This window comes from Bicyclus anynana, chromosome 6 (assembly GCF_947172395.1).
Source record: "Bicyclus anynana chromosome 6, ilBicAnyn1.1, whole genome shotgun sequence".
Classification (NCBI taxonomy): domain Eukaryota; kingdom Metazoa; phylum Arthropoda; class Insecta; order Lepidoptera; family Nymphalidae; genus Bicyclus; species Bicyclus anynana.
Genome location: NC_069088.1, coordinates 2,897,533 through 2,916,372, shown reverse-complemented (window position 1 = coordinate 2,916,372; position 18,840 = coordinate 2,897,533). Strand labels below are relative to the sequence as shown.

The 18,840-nt window shown below is 35.0% G+C and overlaps 1 protein-coding gene across 2 annotated transcripts in view; it reads right to left on the bottom strand.

The window, feature by feature from the left end:
• Positions 1 to 18,840, bottom strand: part of LOC112051631 (nephrin-like) — a 242,188-nt gene that overhangs the window by 182,577 nt on the left and 40,771 nt on the right. For both annotated transcript variants that reach the window (XM_024090349.2, XM_024090348.2), the window contains exon 2: positions 14,198 to 14,423. In XM_024090349.2, the coding sequence (XP_023946117.1) occupies positions 14,198 to 14,294 (97 nt within the window). In that variant the 5' untranslated portion in view covers positions 14,295 to 14,423. The remainder of the gene's footprint in view (positions 1 to 14,197; positions 14,424 to 18,840) is intronic.

Below are 18,840 nucleotides of genomic sequence, written 5' to 3'. Positions count from 1 at the left end.
TGTCCCCGTAAATCTAAGGCACACGTAAATGTGAAACCTTTGATTAGACCACACTCTTCACTTACTTCTCACGACACCTATATGCCTGGAGTTTCTCTGCGTGATCGAATCAGAAATTAGGAGATCAGCAAAAGAAAAAACGTGACTGGCGTAGCTTAGCGAGTCGCGCAGTAGAAGTGGCAATCGGGCACAAATTTCGAAAAGCCGTTGAATGTTAGGGTTCCCAGGTACTGCAAATTTGCCTCTTCAGCGGAAAGCTCAGTGGTTGATCCCCCACTAGGTGGACCGAGGACATCAAGTGGGTTGCTGGAAGCCGTTGGATGATGGTGGCTCGAGACCGTTGTGTTTGGATGTCCATGCAAGAGGCCTTCGAAGTGAATCCATTGGCTGTTAATGATGCAGCATAACAATTATACTATAAGGAATCTGGACCTGTAGTGAGTGGTTAGAAAGACTGATGAAGATAAATAATTGTGACGCCCTTTAGGAAAGGTTGTCGAACTTACACAATAAATTAATTTATATGATTGAATGTCAAAAAATGGCGTGTTATCAAATCAGAGCCATCTAAATTATGACGTGTTGCACGCCATTAGAGGCTGATAGCGGTAATTACAGGCCACAAATCTAAATTATTGACCAGCAATTAAACCATTATCAACCAGAGCCGTTGTGTGTTAGAGCGGACCGTTTTAATTGTTACAATTTTTAACTTTAACCTTAGCTGTTGTTGATTATTATCAATCATCAATCAATAATATATAGTTGTAATCTGTCAGTCAGTCAAAAATGTTCTTATTATTGAATAGGAGTAATAACGATGAGAGGCTGATAATAAAGAGATGATGAAGTATAAGAGAAAAGTATAACATAAGTAAAGCTAGAAAAGCATTATTGTCTCCAGAGTGATCTTTTATTTCATTATAAAATAAAGAATAGAAACAAGGAAGGAAATACAATAACAGAAAAGTGCTGTTTTCATTTATTTCAATTTCACACAGCTCTTAAATCTAACCCTTATCTTTTTAAAAGATTTATCTGTTGTCTTGCAAGTTTAACACTGTACAGCACTTTTCTTTTGTGAAATATTTTCACTACCGAGAAGACAAAACGTAGCACAAAAGAAATAAGACAGTGCTAAAAAAAATAAAATAGAGTTATTTATACTATTTGTGCATTTTGTTTGCAAGCTTGATTTTAATACTTTATTATTTATTGAGTTACCAAATTTGTTACTAGTAGATGCCGCGTGGTTTCACCCGTGGTTCCCGTTCCCGTAGGAATACAGGGATAAAATGTAGCTTCTAGCCTACCACGATAAATGAGCTATCTAACACTGAAAGAATTTTTCAAATCGGACCAGTAGTTCCGGAGATTAGCGCGTTCAATCAAACAAACAAACCCCTATTTGAATAATTCTTTCAGTGTTTGATAGCCCATTTTTCGAAGAAGGCTATAGGCTATATTTTATCTCCATATTCTTACGGGAACGGGAACCACGCGGGTAAAAACGCGCGGCGTCAGCTAATTCTGAGCCCCCTGCATCCAACGAAGGCCTGCGACTCACTTGATGTAGTCAGTCCCCTGGTGGGGGGTCTTGGTCGCTAACTATGGGCCTCATAAGAAGGCTCAGAGTCACACAGCGGGCGATGGGTCGAGCTATGCTCGAAGCGTCTCTGTGTGATTGAATCAAAAACGAGAAGAATTGCAGAAGAACCAAATAAACTATTCGTATTATGTAAAATACAGAACAACAAAACTATAACAATATTAACTTTAAATTAACAGCACTCTAGAGCGAACTACAATTTGTCTGAATGGCATACAAATACAAAGTCAATACACTATAGAGCGATCGGCAGCTTTAAAACGATAAAAACATTGTTGTTGCAGCCATCCTACTTTAAGTACTGCTTATGTTATAAACGTGAAAGTTTGTATGTAATAATATTTTAGATATTATGTATGGGTGGATACAAAATATGTGTAATAATAATATCTAAGAATCGGTCCAACAAATCTATCTAATATCATAGATCTGTTGGACCGATTTTTATGTAATTTTTGGGTTTATTTCTCCATAATTTATGGATATAATTAGTTACGATAAGCGTTGCGATCGGGATAAAAGGTATTTTTATTTTATATTTGTTGTATGTAAAAATGACATAACAATACATAATCATAACAATACATTTTCCTCGAAACACATTAAACGTAGTAAACCTAGATTAAGGGCCCTTAATTAAGATGACACCGAATCACAACACTGTCTATCCCCCGAAAGATCCAACTGATAAGCCTTCTCATTCCCTGTAGTGTACTTGCGTCCTTTCACAAACGTACAAGTGAAGCTCTCACAAAATTAAATAGGCTTAGGAGACAAAATAGTATCTACATCAAAGATTTTATACTATTAGATATGTCACTAGCGTATCGAAACTGAAAGGGTCAAAAGTGGCTAATTGTCTTAATCTTTGGTCTTAATTTCGTATATATTTTTTAGACCAACGGGGTGGGGATCGAACCACCAGCCCTCAGTGAGATTCCAACCGTTCTTACCGTTGAGCTATTGAGGCTATAAAATTAATTGCATTGTAAACTACGAAAGTTATTTATAGAAATAATACCTAAATATTGTGTACAATGGCGAGTTGTGTACTTATTCAATAAGTGTAAAAACTAAATAATATGCATAAATCTATATTATAAAGCTGAAGAGTTTGTTTGTTTGTTTGTTTGCTTGCGTGAACGCGCTAATCGCAGGAACTACTGGTTCGATTTGGATTTTTTTTTCAGTTTTAGATAGCCCATTTATCAAGGAAGATCCACTAGCCGTGGTCAAATAATTTGGAAAAACTCATAATGTAATAGATCTATGATAGTGGCAAGTTTTCAAAAGGATTTTTATATATTTATATATAAAAGTCTCGTTTATAAGTCAGTCCCGTTTGTCAGCGGGATTATCTTTTCAGCATCCCCCGTTTTCGCTCCGCTAAAACGCGAATCGATACCCCCGAGGAAGTTAAGGTCGCTACGTGAAATATGCTTTTACAGGGTTGAGCCCATTGAGCCTATCGCTGCTTCAAGATAGTTCTACGTACTTTATGTTATCCTAATCTATGTTGTAAAGATTAGAAACTTGAATCGTATCTGTAGTAAAAAGTGTTTGTACGTTTAAGTACTTTACAGAATACAAACAAACTTTTTGAGTTACTTTTCTTTTTTTTATTTTATCCGTCGTTTTTTTATTATTCTAGAAAATACATACTTTGATATTAAGCCAAACCATAATGCAATACAAACTTTATTTAGTGGCTCTTGTGGTAGGTTTTGAAGAAATACAATATGTAAAAAAAACTTCCTCAAGTTTTGGGCACACAAAATCCTTTCTGTGTGGAAATCAGCTTATAGTCAAATGAAAATTCTAAAGCTGCAAAGAAAAAATTTAAACTTATCAATCTACTATAAACTAAACTCAGTTTTTAATATCTTATTTGTAAATTAGAGGTAGTAATTACAAAGGTACAAGCAGGTAGATAATATTTTAATCAATCTGTGGACTTTGGTAGTGAAAATATTGCGAGTTATCGTAGTTATATAAAAGGTGCCCAAGAAAACAGCGAAAAAAAGCAATAGCCCATTCAGTATTTAACCGCACAGTGAAAAATAATCCAATTTGGTCACAAAAAAGGTGGATTTATTCCAAGGAAAAGAAATCTCGGAAAGAAACGAAATCTCTATTAGGCAAGGTAGGGTCATATTTTGCGAGAACCTACTAGGGATTAGAAGGATTTTGAAGGCACGCATAATGCCCCAAGAAATGAACTCTGGGAATAACTATCGGAGGTCACGATTCGGATACCCCATACGTTCCCTCGGGTGTAATCCGAGACTATTGGTTTTTCTTGTATTTTATATATTTCCAACAATGTGTGACCGAGTCTCTGACCGTAACAGTGAAATGGTCAAATGTAATAAGTTCAGAAGCCTCAATAGCTCAGCGGTAAAGGGGTTTATTACCGAAAGGTCGTGATTCGTTCCCCGCTCGCTGGATTATAATAAAACCCTCTGCTAACACAATCTTTACCGACTAGTTAGGGAAGAATGGGAATATTGTTAATATTTAAATTATATGGCAAATATTCTTTAAAAAAATATTACTACTCATATACCCTAGTAAGATATTTTTAAATTACTAATATTAAAGGCCAATTTCATCATCATCATTATCAACCCATAATCGGCTCACTGCTGAGCTGGAGTCTCCTCTCAGAATGAGTGGAGTTAGGCCAATAGTCCACCACGCTGGCCCAATGCGGATTGGCAGACTTCACACTCGCAGAGAATCAAGAAAATTCTCTAGAATGCCGGTTTCTTCACGATGTGTTTCCTTCACCAATTGAGACGCGTGATATTTAATTTCTTAAAATGCACTCAACTGAAAAGTTGGGGGTGCATGCCCGGACCAGATTAGAACCCACGCCCTCCGGAATCGGAGGCAGAGATCTCTCAAGGCCAATTTACTAGCATCATAAATCATCATCTACAATAGAACATCGCCTAACACCTTGCAGTGCAAAGGTAGAATCATACTCGTATTGTACAAGAAAAGATTTTGCGTCCGTCAACATGAGGCATACCTACTCAAGCCTTGAGCAAGCCTCGTTTGGCTACATTTTAATACTCCAAGAGTGGAGTTGTAAACGAGATTTCCACTAACTTTAAAACTAACCTTTAAAAGATTTTATCAGCATTTATCATTAGGCACGATTGAGGTCAAGCGTAAACCTGTTATCAATAAAGAGTGCCTGAAATATTGCTTTTAATTTTTGCCGGCATTGCCCCAATTTGCCTCAACGAGTGAGTTACACTTTAACTACTTTTGGCAGTTTTCCCATTTTTATGCAAAGCGGCGCAACCTCGCCGAGCCCGTAATGAGTAAACCAGATACCAATTAGGGAAATATGTAATTTTATAAATTTTCAATTTCATGAATCGGCAATAATAATAAGAACGAGTGTTTTTAATTTTTTGGTTTTAATTGATCCTGTTATCCATTACTGTAATCAATTATATATTATTTCAATGATATTTTTAAATTCAACTTATTTGGCTTATTAATGTTTGTCTTTCTTTCCAGAAAAGCCAGAGTAAGAAATAGTTATAATGGCTAGAGACCTAATGCTCTAATTGAGCCAGGAAAGCCAAACAGAGTCAGGAATAAGTAAAGATTATGGCAAGAGAGCTGATGGATTATGCTGCTCAAATCAAGCCAGGATAGCCAACTAGAGCCAAGAATTAGTCAGCATTATAGTAAGAGACCTAATGGTAATAGATTGTGCTACTTCAATCGAGTCAGAAAAGTCAGCCAGAGTCAAGAATAAGTCGGGATTATGGCAAGAGATCCGATGGATTGACGCTGGCTCCCAGGTAAATTAGGTGATCGCTAATGTAGATTCGGGTACATGCGTCGACTCATTGGCTCCGTGTCATATAAATAAGACAGAATCCAGACCGGGAGCCGCAGTAAATAAAACTGAAACCGGTGAATGGCACAAGTATGCTTTATTGACCGAGAGGTACGTATTTGATCATTTTGCCGTGGAAACCCTTGGGCCATGGAGTCGCACTGCCAAAAAAATTATCTAAACGATTTTTTTTTAAAAGAATATTTGCCATATTTTTTAAATATGACCAATATTCCCATCCCCCTCCAACTAAAGTCGGGAAAGACTGTATTAGGAGTGGGTACGACAATAGACCAACGGGGCGGGGATCGAACCACCACCCCTCGGTGAGTCCGACCGCTCTTACCGTTGAGCTATTGAGGCTCTATAATTAATTAAGGTTAGTTGAATCTTCTGGTGATAGAAGGGCTGACTCATTTTTTACACAAAAGATCAGCTTGGTTGTCCAACGAGGAAACAAAGCTAGTATTCTTGCATGTGTGTTGTGGGCATGATTTTTACCCATATAGTTTTATAACTATATGGGTAAAAATCATGCCCACAACCACACCACATGCCACAAACTTAAACAAACTTATCCTTATGGATAAGTTTGTTTAAGTTTTCTATTGAATTGTTTCTGTATAAAATTCAATAGGAAAATAAAAATTTTAAATATAAATATTGGTTTATGTTGATTAATATATTTGTTACACACGTACACAAGCAGTGAGGGTGAGTGTTGACGCGTATAAAGGGGCCACTTAAGTCTACGCCCGTTTCACAAGTCCCGGGATCTGTAACACTATTCTATGTTTTTTCTCGACAGTGTGAATCTAGAACTCGTCTCTATCTAACATCATACAATAAATTGAGAGAAATAGAAACGAAATCGAACGTCTAAAAAAGATAAATATGAAATCTACTAGAACTTTTCTCATCCTCTAGGTAAATCCATAGATGCTAAGATATTTGTTTTTTTCAATTATGAACACAATAATTACCTAGTTTAAGTGCGCATTGTCGTTGAATTAAAATTCACATTTCTTTGTTCGTCTTATTTATAATTTAAGTGCCACTAGTACTTTCTATTTCTTTATATTTCTTTCTAACTTAGCAAACTTTTTACTTAAATGGAAACGGGAAAAAAATATTAATCATATTCAAAGTTCATAATGAAGGGTATTTAATAGAACAAAATCCCTTTCATTTAAATAGTTTCAAATCAATCAATCAATCAAAAATCATTTATTTCAAGTAGGCTCAGTTTACAAGCACTTTTGACACGTCAGTTGACTATTTGTAAAGATTCTACCACCGGTTCGGAAGGCAGGTTCTGCTGAGAAGATACCGGCAAGAAACTCAACAGTTGCTCTTTTGAAAAAGTCATTCAGTATTACAATTTACATTTGATAACAATTAAATTACAATTTCTTATAGTTTTATTTCCTGTGTGAAGGTGGAAGCTGATCCAATGGCCTCCAAGCACCTTTGTCGTTAAGGAACTCATCAATAGTGTAGTAACCTCGACTAAGTAAATGTTTTTCACATTGCTTAAAGTTGCGCATTGGCAAGTCCATCACAGTCTTGGGGATCTTGTTATAGAAGAGTACACCCAACCCACAAAAGATTTTTTAACTCTTTGGAGACGATATGCAGAAATAACTAACTTATGCCCGTGTCTAGTAAGATGTGGGTTTAAATCTCCTTTTCGTTTGTACAAATTAATATTTTGTCTTACATAAACTATATTGTTATATATATACTGACAGGCTACTGTTAAAATGCCTATTTCTTTAAACTTTTGACGAAGGGACTCGCGTGATTTTAGTTGATATATTGCTCGAATTGCTCTTTTTTGAAGTACAAATATAGAATGTATATCAGCAGCCTTGCCCCACAACAAAATACCGTAAGACATTACGCTGTGAAAGTACGCAAAATAAACAAGTCTAGCTGTATCAGTTTTATTATGTATTTTTAGGTAAATTATGTGATTCTAGTAAAGAGTACGTTTGTAATTAATTTTTGTAACAGTTAGTTGGCTTATTCCACTATTTATAAATAGTATTACTTATATACACTACAAAAGTTTCGTTCCTCTTTTTTCTCAATAGAAAACAACAATGAACCTTCTAATCAACCTAACGAATAAACTTTTTTAATGGATATCAATTTTTTTCGCTTTCAATCATAATTATTTAGTTCCATCCACAAAATTGACCTACTTATTATTCTACTTCAAGGATTCGCCACCAATATCGTAAAACTAAAAGTTACGTAATCTACAAACTAAGCGCAGTGGCCTATAAAATTCCAAGTGATATTTAAAGTATAGATAAGTTAGCTCTATCGTGCTCTATATTGCCCATCATTATAGCTACCCCCAACGCATCGCGTGCCAACCACTAATATAGCTCATCGCTATAAAAATTTCCGGCGCAAATATAAAAGTCACACTAGTTCCTAGAAGCTTTAGATTAACAATAACACAGTTGGGCAACGTACATCGTTGCGTAACTTTTTTTTTTTATTCTTTACAAGTTAGCCCTTGACTACAATCTCACCTGATGGTAAGTGATGATGCAGTCTAAGATGGAAGCGGGCTAACTTGTTAGGAGGAGGATGAAAATCCACACCCCTTTCGGTTTCTACACGGCATCGTACCGGAACGCTAAATCGCTTGGCGCTACGTCTTTGCCGGTAGGATGGTAACTAGCCGAAGCCTTAAGAAAAACTCAATATGCCCAGCCGGGGATCGAACCCAGGACCTCCGTTTTGTAAATCCACCGCGCATACCATTGCGCCACGGAGGCCGTCAAAAAAAAACTGAAAAGAGAGAAACTGTATTATAATTAAAAAGGTTAAAACAATTATTGAATCAGTCGTCGATATTATAATTTATTTTGTAATTCTTAAAAAAAGGAGAAGGTTATCGTCGCAATCTTTTTTTTTTCTTTTTTTATAACAATTATTTTGTGTATTTTTGTTCAATGTCAGATACACTTTCAACGATGTCCTGTTTCTATATGTGACAATCAGTATGAATAGTACCTATAAAAGTTTAGCATCATGTGTAATTTCACATTATGTTCTCTAGACTGGAATACAGTTACGCAGCTCGGAGGCATAAATAAACAATAAGATATTATTTCTCTGGTCGAACTCCAGACAAAAAAATACATAAAGCTTATTCAACGCTTTTTTGACTCTCTCATTTATTTATTACTTCTTTTTTTTTAAATTTTTAACAATATAAGTATAAAATACAAAACATTATTAAAAATTTATAAAAAAAATTCACCCTCCCGCTGCGGGACATTTGAGTGCCCAAGCAACCGGTGGTCAGGGCTCCAGAGTGAGGAACCTCCTCACAATACGCGCCGTCTCAAGAATCACTGCCTTTTGTATCCGACTCTTGATCCAACAGTTAAGCGAAAGCTTCTTAAGGTGTTGGTCGAAGCTTTTCGCTATAAGACCATTGACTGAAACAACTATCGGAACAATAATAGTTGACTCAACATTCCACATGGCGGTAATCTCGTGAGCAAGGTCCAAGTATTTATTTTCAACGCTTATTATTAATGTGGGTTCCACATTAAAGCAGCATGGTAGGTCTAAGTCCATATCTTCCCTCCTATAAGGTGTTAATATTAAAATAGGTTGATAATGAATGAGTGCTCTGCTGGACGAAAAATGAATATGAATGTTAATGATATTTTACTTTAATAACTCTTAACGGAATTAGAATTCCGCACGTAAGCAATGTAATATTCGATACCCACCTGTATGATTGACAAACTAGACTGAAACGGAATGTGAATATAAAACCTACCTATACCTATATTCTACTTCCATTAGTTACTTAGAGGGATGTAAAAGAAGCCCGGATGAAACGGATTGTAATAATTTATGGCGGGGAACTGAGCCATTTCAGCTTGGATCGCAGACTTCATCGCAATAATAATTATTTCTCTTTAGCCTTTTAGTATTTTTATATTGAATTGCCTCACTGCCTAAATATATAGCACTGCAGCAGACATAATAACTAGACTCTGTCTACTAAGATCGGAGATTCTAAGACATCCATCTTGTCAAGAGTGTAGTGTAGTGTAGAAAAGACCAGGTTATTAACGATAAAAAATATTGGAAATTAAATGCACTATATGACTGGCTACTTAAATATTGTTAAAATGGTGATACGCAAAAAACAAACCCTGACTGAATTTGTTGTAGGCTCTTCTCAGACCAAGGCTGGAACCATTACCATTATTAATCCACCATTATCTAATAAAATTATGCATGACGTTGCTAAAGTACTTGTAAAATAAGCATAATTGAATTTTGACTTTGATCATACAAACTACTTCATCATCATTATCATCATCATATCAGCCGATGGACATCCACTGCAAGACACAGGCCTTTTGTAGGGACTTCCAAACATCACGATATAGAGCCACCTGCATCCAGCGAATATACTGACCCTCTTGATGTCGTCAGTCCACCTGGTAGGGGTCGATCGACACTGCGCTTACTAGTTCAGGGTCGCCATTCCAGCACTTTGGGACCCCAACGTCCATCGGCTCTTGGAACTATGCGCCCCATCCATTGCTACTTTAGCTTCGCAACTCGTTGAGCTATGTGGGTGACTTTGGTTCTTCTGCGGATCTCCTCATTTCTGATTCGATCACGCAGAGATACTCCTAACATAGCTCGTTCCATCGCTGTGTGACTCAGAGCCTTCTTATGAGGCCCATAGCGACAAACTACTTGCTTCTATTTAATAAAGATGGTAAATCATATTAAACTAAAACATACGTTCAGTTTTGGACTACATACTAAACTACTACGTAGTACTATGTACTACATAGTACTACTACATGATATGACCTGATTTTACCATCCAAATAGAGTTTATATCGCCAGCACAGTATACTGTAGCATACGTTGTACACATCCTGGAGCTTGAAAATACAAGCCGATAAATCGAACACGTGAACCCTGCGCTTGTCATTTTGAAGTGCTTTATATTCCCCTGCGGATAAAATATTATGTATTTTTATTGCAAAACAAACACACCCCTAAATAACTGAGAGCTGGTGGATTTTTTTTCGGAATGAATAGTAAAGTTATTATTTTTAATATTATACGCGTTACTGTAAATATATTCATTACGACGCCCGCGACTTCGTCCGCATGAAATCCTACCATATCCCTATCCTACCCCTACCCTAGCGCTACTCTAATTATCCTATGTCTGACTCCTGGTTCTAAGCTACTTTTACCCATTTTCAGCCAAATCAGTCCAGCCGTTCTTGAGTTATAAATAATGTAACTAACACGACATTCTTTTATATAATTATATAGATTTTTTCAGCTATGTCTATTATAAGGACAACTTTGCTAAGCATCTGGCTGGAATATTTAATAAATTTTCATGTTATTACTATCGGAATGCAAATTATTCTAATCATAATAATCTCACTCTCATTACAAATAAATAATGGTGTGTGTCAGGAATTTTAATATTCAGGTTTATTGGTTCAGGTAATGGGTATTGAAATTTGTATTTCACTCAGTTTACAAAGATTTTCAACGAAACGATCAAGACAATAAAGTTAGTCATAAAATAATAATTTAAAGGAGGCGTTCATTATAATTAATAATTTTGTAAGGGTTATTAGATGAAAACATTGGTTTGTAACAAAAAACGTGACTGTTATTAATCTATCACAGATTCAGACATACAGACAGAAGTATTTATAGTTTGATGGATTTTGTTCCTGGCTGTTCAGAGAAAGTTATTGTATATATGAAGACGACTAAACTGTTAAACATTTACAGCCACTAGCTCTTATATTTAATCGGTTCTCTACTCCGGAAGATGCAGGGTGCATTTTTAAGTGAATAAATCGAAGTCGAAAGGAGAATAATAGGTTTGGGCGTGCTCGGCAAAAGATTTGTTGTGCATATTCAAATATTTTTGTGGAAAATTTCTAAAATAATGGCTACGCGGTTTTCAAATACCTTAAATTGTGAGCTTGAACTTTGAGGCATGCAGCGTTATTTTTGGGTTTTATGGGTCTTTGAGTTTGCACTTTTCGTATTTTAAATATTGAAATAAAAAGTTATGTACATAAGCGCGTAAAACGATTTTTCATTTTCGTTTTTCCACAGTGCATGTCATGAGTAAGATTTTGAAATATGAGAAATTGTACACTAAATTATTATAATTTACAATTTATAAACAAAGATAATTAGAACGATTGCGTATTAAGGTTTATGAGTGTAGTTTATTATAAAACTTATAAAGTAGGTATTATATCTCTAAAACGTCCAGGAACATTCAGTAATATTTTATTGTGAAACACCAAAAATAAAATGATATTAATAAAGTATAGGTATTTATTTACTGTGCCTACATGATTTTTTTAATATTTTATACCTGGATACAAAGTTGGAGTCTTCTTCTTAATAAGCAAAGAGATTATGATTATTATAACAAAATATTTCAAAAACTTGCTTAAAGTTTTCGTACCTATTGTACTCTTGGGCCTGTTGAATGGGATAAAAAGTTAATTTTATTTGTAGTATTTAATAATTAATTTTATAATTAAAAAATAAATAATGTTCCTATTTTCGTGACGACGGACTACAGAATATAAAATGCTTTTAATAAAATTACCCTTCAAAGTTGTGCCACCAACGAAATAATATTTTAAAAAACAACATGACAAATATTCTCGTTTTTACAACTTTGAGCTGTATCTCTCTAAGTTTACGGCTTAAAATGTAATCACAGATTTTGAGAAGCGGCACTTTTTTCGCCAAAATGATAATACAAACACAAAACAACTGACGATGTATTAATAAAACTTTCGAGAGTCGTAGCAAAGGCAAAACTCAAACACAGTGCTTTGTTTCAATTCATTCGGTATTCAGGGCATGTCGTGTCCGAGGGTCAGTGTTATGTCGTAATATACAGATTGTATGAATAGTTGTTTTAAAGAAAAACGCCGAACTAACATCAAAGTTTTGGGTTTCTGAATTTGTGTTCAGAATATTTAGTATATATGCTTCGTCATAGAATACAAAATCTACAGAAGGATTAACACCTTTGAATAAATAACCACTTTCTCTCGTCATGATCATGGGGTGCCTTCATCAAATTGAAGTTTGTCATCCGAAAAGAAATATAAAATAAATTAGTTTAATGTTACTCTCTTAGGTGAAATTAATAAATCGTATTGTAAAATTAAATTATTAAAACATTATCTTCTTTATTTAAAAAAGGGAGAAGTCACTTATCACGAAATATCGAAAGCCACTTGATTTACAAAGTTGAAATGTGGCAGGGAGGTAGTCTTTAGATAGTAGACCTCCGCTTAACGAAAAAAAGAACGGATTTTAACAATAAAAGTAGTTTAGTGTACTCAACAACCCGAGCGGCCGGTTTGCTTTATTTTGAAGTTCGGCAAGATAAATTATTATTAATATTAATAATTAATTAAGTAATACCTACTTTTATTATACCAAGGAAAGGGGCATCAGAAATATTAGAAATAAACTATAGCACGGTAAAAATCAGATATTACATTATGTAAATCTTCCGATTGCCGATTTTTTAACTGAAACCTTTTACGCATTTGTGTTTGCCTAACTGCGGAGCATATTTCCACAAAAAGAAAATAGAAAAGCAGCACCGGCAACAGCATTGCGGCGATTTTTAGTTTTTTACCTGTGCCAATTCAAATTGTGCCGACGCTTCGTTGGTTCCTGAGAAATTGTGTTCAGATTTTACACCCTTTTTCTTTATTTTCCACCGTATCGAAACTGTCGCTTTCAATGCACTCCTTTCTGTCTCGTTGAATGATCTATTGGACCATTTCATACTTTCTACTTTGAACGATGCTAATTTTAATATTTCAATTAGGTATAATTGTTCAGCCATTCTTCACTAATTTTATATTCTTTGCGAGTTTGTATGGTAGACCATAACATGCATAAATAAGGATTAAGTACCTAAAGAAGAAAATTTGCTTATAGGTACACTTTGTTTTATGACTGTCAGTTTATTGAGGCCCTTTTTCTTAGGAATACATGAAGGTACGAGTAGCATGTTGCCAAAAGTAAATGTTGTGTAATAAAATTTCTAACTTCTAACTCAATGCAACGAAAAGATACAGCTATTGTTATCACCTATTTGAAAGACGGCACAGAGGTCAAAACAATTATTGTAGGACCTGTACGGTGTATGGTCTTTTGGGTTTCGGTGATCTTTAGGAGTTGGGGGGCCTTTTGGGGTCGGGGGGTCTTTAGAATACCCTGGAGCTCATCTGCTGTATTCAGGTCACGACTTACAACTATAGCAATAAACATTACCCTCCTTACGCAATCGGGTAAAAAGTGTCGTTACAAATTTTTTTTATAAGACCAAAAAGTTGTAACGAAGCGCGATAAGGAATCTGTTCCAATAAACATAGATTTCGCTTATTTTATATCAGAGGGTAGTTTATTGTAAATCTGTGCTCCTTATAGTATAATATTTTTGTTGCCATAGCTAGTACAAGGCTTTAGTAAAAGGTAATTTGCTCGGCAAAATGCCCTTTTTTGTAAAAGTGATTTTTAAATGTAGATTTTTATTTAGTGTTTTTTCAATTAGTATTGAAGTGGTACATATGTATGTTTGTTTTATGTGAAGGGTGAGGATGTTCAAATACCGTAAAATAATTATTTTAATTTACCTGCAAGTATAGTACTCTGAGTGGCCGACGGCGAAGTGGAAACAGCGATCATAAGGAACGCCAGCAGTGTCCGTTGCGTATACCACACGGGGCGCATCGCGCTTAGTCTCTCACTAACATTAGCTTTTTAACATCTAATATTACTGAGGGTTTAACTATTCACACTGTACGCTATCGATCTTCGATTGAGTCGAATTCGCCGCCCTAACGTTGGTATGGTCCAAATCTGAAACAAGTAAAGGGAATTTTAGTTACTATCTGAAGAAATTAAGTATGTAATACTCGCCGACGCCTAGCGGTTTCACCCGCGTAATTCCGTTTCCGTCGACACTCGCATATAATCTGGTTTTATAGTGGTTAAAAAATTTTCAAAATCGGGTCAGTAGGTCCAGAGATACCAATTTCATCATCATCATCATTATCAACCCATATTCGGCTCACTGCTGAGCATGAATCTCCTGTAAGGCTGAGAGGGGCTAGGCCAATAGTCCACCACGCTGGTCCAATGCGGATTGGTAGACTTCACACGCGTAAAGAATAGAGAAAATTCCCAGGTATGCAGGTTTCTTCACGATGATTTTCTTTAACCATTTGAGATACGTGATGTAAATTTCTTAAAACACATACGCATACAATACCAATTTACCTCTTTATAATATTAGTAAAGACTACCTACACGGTGATAGATTTAAAAAAACTAATATACCTACTACTAGATGAAATTACGTGCATGTCGCTCAATAATAGGTTTCAATAATAGGTTCATATTTTGTTTCATGCTAGGTTAGTATTGATTTCAAGTTTATGACTATATCATAATGATAATGTCATTTAAATTTATAGACTGTTTAGAGACAAACCGGCATTAAAATAATGAAACTAAAGAAATATCTATCTGCTACCGTATATAATATTCGTATGATTTTTGTAATAAAAAACATTCCATTTCAGTTTTATGCTGATATTTTATTTTTACTTTACTGACACTAATTATTACATTTTCAACCGACGAAAAACAGACAGAAGGTATGTATAAACACGTGTAAATTTTTACTCAGTAGTCCGACTTTGATATTTTTTTTAATTACCTAGAAAGGGTTTATTTTGAATTACTCGTAGGTTCTTATTAATTATGCCATAAGTCCGTGTGGTGTTGATATTAGTACGTTACCTACTGAAAAAACCACAAGAAAAAAAATAATTACTGAGAAACAAAAATATTTATGATAGGTACCTACGCATTGAATTAATAAATCACTGGCTTGGCACCGACTTCAAAGTGATTAATAGGTAGAAAATATTAAATATTTTTCCCTTATTCGAGTACATAAAAGTATATCATAGTGCGATTTAATTCCCCAAGACAGGTCGTTGAACTTTTGTTCTCGTATTAATTTGAGAAATTTATTTCTAACAATTTGATCTTTCGCCTCGAACTTTGGTTAGTGTTGCATGACTTGTTAGCTCAAAATTGACACCAATTAGTAAGGGTCGACGATAAATATGAATTTAATAAACTTGGCTATAACATTGGGTTACAGTGTAGATGTACAGTGAACAAGTTTCTCGGATAACCTTACAGAAGTTTTGGCCGTCTGCTGTGCGACTAATTGGGTACAGCGTGTCTAAAGATTAACTTATGAATAAACAGTGTGATGACCTGACTGATGCAGATAATAGGCTAGTCGACACTCGTGGTTTCAGGACTTATAATCAAAATGTTTAATTTTTTTTTACATGGTATCACTAAAAATGAAAAAATAAAAAAAAATAACAAAATATTGCAACCGACTTCAAAGTTATGAAAATGTTTTTAATAAACTAAAAAGCGAAAAACAACATCGTGTGTGCTACCTTCACAGTTTTCTCAGTGCGATCAGTTTGAAGGCGGTACCAAGTTAGTGATGTATTAATTCAAGCCGTTTAAATCATAAAGATAAAGAAAGAACGCTTCGAAAACTAGAAAGATGTATGGGAATGACATTTGCTATCGACAGATGATCAAGATCTGTCATTCCCATACATTTTTCTAGAATTCGAAGCGTTAGCGATCGTAGAAAGAGAATCGACGTGCCACTTGGCTAGGTGGGCAGGTTCGTCTATTTGTAATGACTAGCAACTCTATCAGAAAGACAGAATCTCTTGAGAACGCAACAACTTAAAAAAAATATACAGAGTTTCACGCGAATAAAATTGTGGTTATTTTGCGAGGTTATAGTTACCTGTAAAAGTTATCTGCCACGTCTGTAACTCAAAACTACATAACAATTTGATAATATATAAATAGGTGAGATAGTTTATATAGATACATTGTATGCATATAAATACCTATTATATTCAGTAAAGTTTAAGTTTTAGTGTGTAAATTGGGTTACAGTCGTGACGAGGCTTGAAATATTGGAAAAAACGTGCCAATTGGGAGGTTTACTGACGTATGCCGCGGAAACCATTTCAGTTATTGGTACATCCTAACTATATTAAAATAGAAAGTCAGATCGAAGGTTAGTATATGAAATAATTTTTGATTTTGTACTTTTGAGATGGTAGCTTTTGATGTATTTTTTTATCTTTTATTCTATACAAGCCTTTGACTGCAATCTCACCTGATGGTAAGTGATGATGCAGTCTAAGATAGAAGCGGGCTAACTTGTTAGGAGGAGGATGAAAATCCACACTCCTCTCGGTTTCTACACGACATTGTACGCTAGTAGTTACAGCCCTATCGTCTATGTGCGTTAACTTAATGACAGCACCGCAGAAATCCTATCCTACTAATATTATAAACGCGAAAGTTTGTATGGATGTTTGGATGTATGTTTGGATTTTTGTTACTCTTTAACGCCACTACTACTGCAGCGATTTGGCTGAAATTTGGAACGGAAATAGATTTTACTCTGGATTGACACATAGGCTTTTTATACCAAAAAATCATCCATGGTTTCCCCAGATTTGCGAAAAAATCCATGGTTTCCCCAGATTTGCGAAAATGAACCGTTGATACTTGTAATTAAAAACAATAAACATGTTTCTGTTTTCCTAGCGCTGCTTTTCACCAGTCTCACACACAAACGCGTTTGTTTGTACACCTTAACAATACAACCAAACTCAAAATGGCTTCCAAAGTAGAATATGACAGATATTTTATTTTAGAAAGCCTTTGGATGACCTACAGTTTGTTCATTATTATTATTATTAAATAAACTCGTACGTACTTTATTTGCACACCACAATGACAAAAACGAGTGAAATAAAATATATTAAGAAAAAAACATCATACAAAAGACGACCTTATCGCTAAGTAGCGATTTCATAAGAATAATGGCTAATTATAATTTATAGGAAATCGTGAGCGTCCGCTAATCTTTCTCAATTTTTGTTCGAAGAAACCGCATAGTGACACCGTGCAAGAATAAATATTTCATTTAAAATACAACCCGGACTTGCATACAGATAGCAAAAGTTTAAAGTCCAGGGTCGGCCATAAATCCTTAAAAGATAAATGCTACGGACTTTAGTTATCTAGGTGAAGCATTTATAATTCGTGACTGCAGCTACTTCAGTATTCATTCAAAGTCAGTTATAATTATTTTTTTAAGAATGTAAATAAATGACTATTTCTTACAATATAGTGAGATGATAGTAATAGATAGATAGAAGCTTCAAAGAGGCCTATATGACGTTTACACATGATATAGTGTTATAGTGTGGTGGACACTGCTCCAATGCGGGCTGGTGGGCATTATAAAATAATAGATTAGATTATAATAAAATAGTAGATTAGAACGTGCATTTTATAAGTTGTTAAATAAATATATTAATACAATACACATCACTATCTAGCTCCAAAGTAAGTCTGATAGCTGATTCATAAACACATAAACTACAAAAAAATATCACAAACATTTTCCAGTTGTGGGAATCGAACCCATAGCCCCAGATGTAGAAAGCAGGGTTGCTACCACTGCACCAGCCAGCCGTCAAAAGCTATTGATCTAAGAATTGTAAATATACCCCAAAAGGAACGGCACATTTCAAAGGAAGCTGAAGAGTGAACCCTAACAAGAGTCAAACAAATGGTTAAAATTTTCAGGTGGCGACATAAATTCTTTAAAAGATAAAGGCGACACGGGTCGAGTTATCTGAATGAACCATTAATAATTCTCTTGAGTGCAGCTGTTAGTGTCACAGCGTTCATCCGTTAATCTCGATGAGCGCTACGTTGACTTTGCGGAATTAGCTCCTTGATGGAAGAATAAATTAAAATTTTCATTGAAGGCAGTGAAAAGTTAAGGACATTTTTCTTAATGTCATGAACTTTCTTTGAAAAGAAAATATTTATTGTACGATGGTATCTCAGTGATTGAATTTTATACTGCTAACGTAGCTACATTCTGCAGTCGTATATCTTTCCGAATCAAATATCTAAAAAAATAACATACTAATTTTAGTACGTTATTACTTAATTATTGGAAAATAATATCAATTACTTTCTATTCATCTAGAAATTATAAAGGAAATCTACTATACGCACTGTGCACCCGAGTTTTCTAACAGTGGTCTAACAGCTAAATGTTCCAGGTGGCGACATAAATTCTTTAAAAGATAAAGGCGACACGGGTCGAGTTATCTGAATGAACCATTAA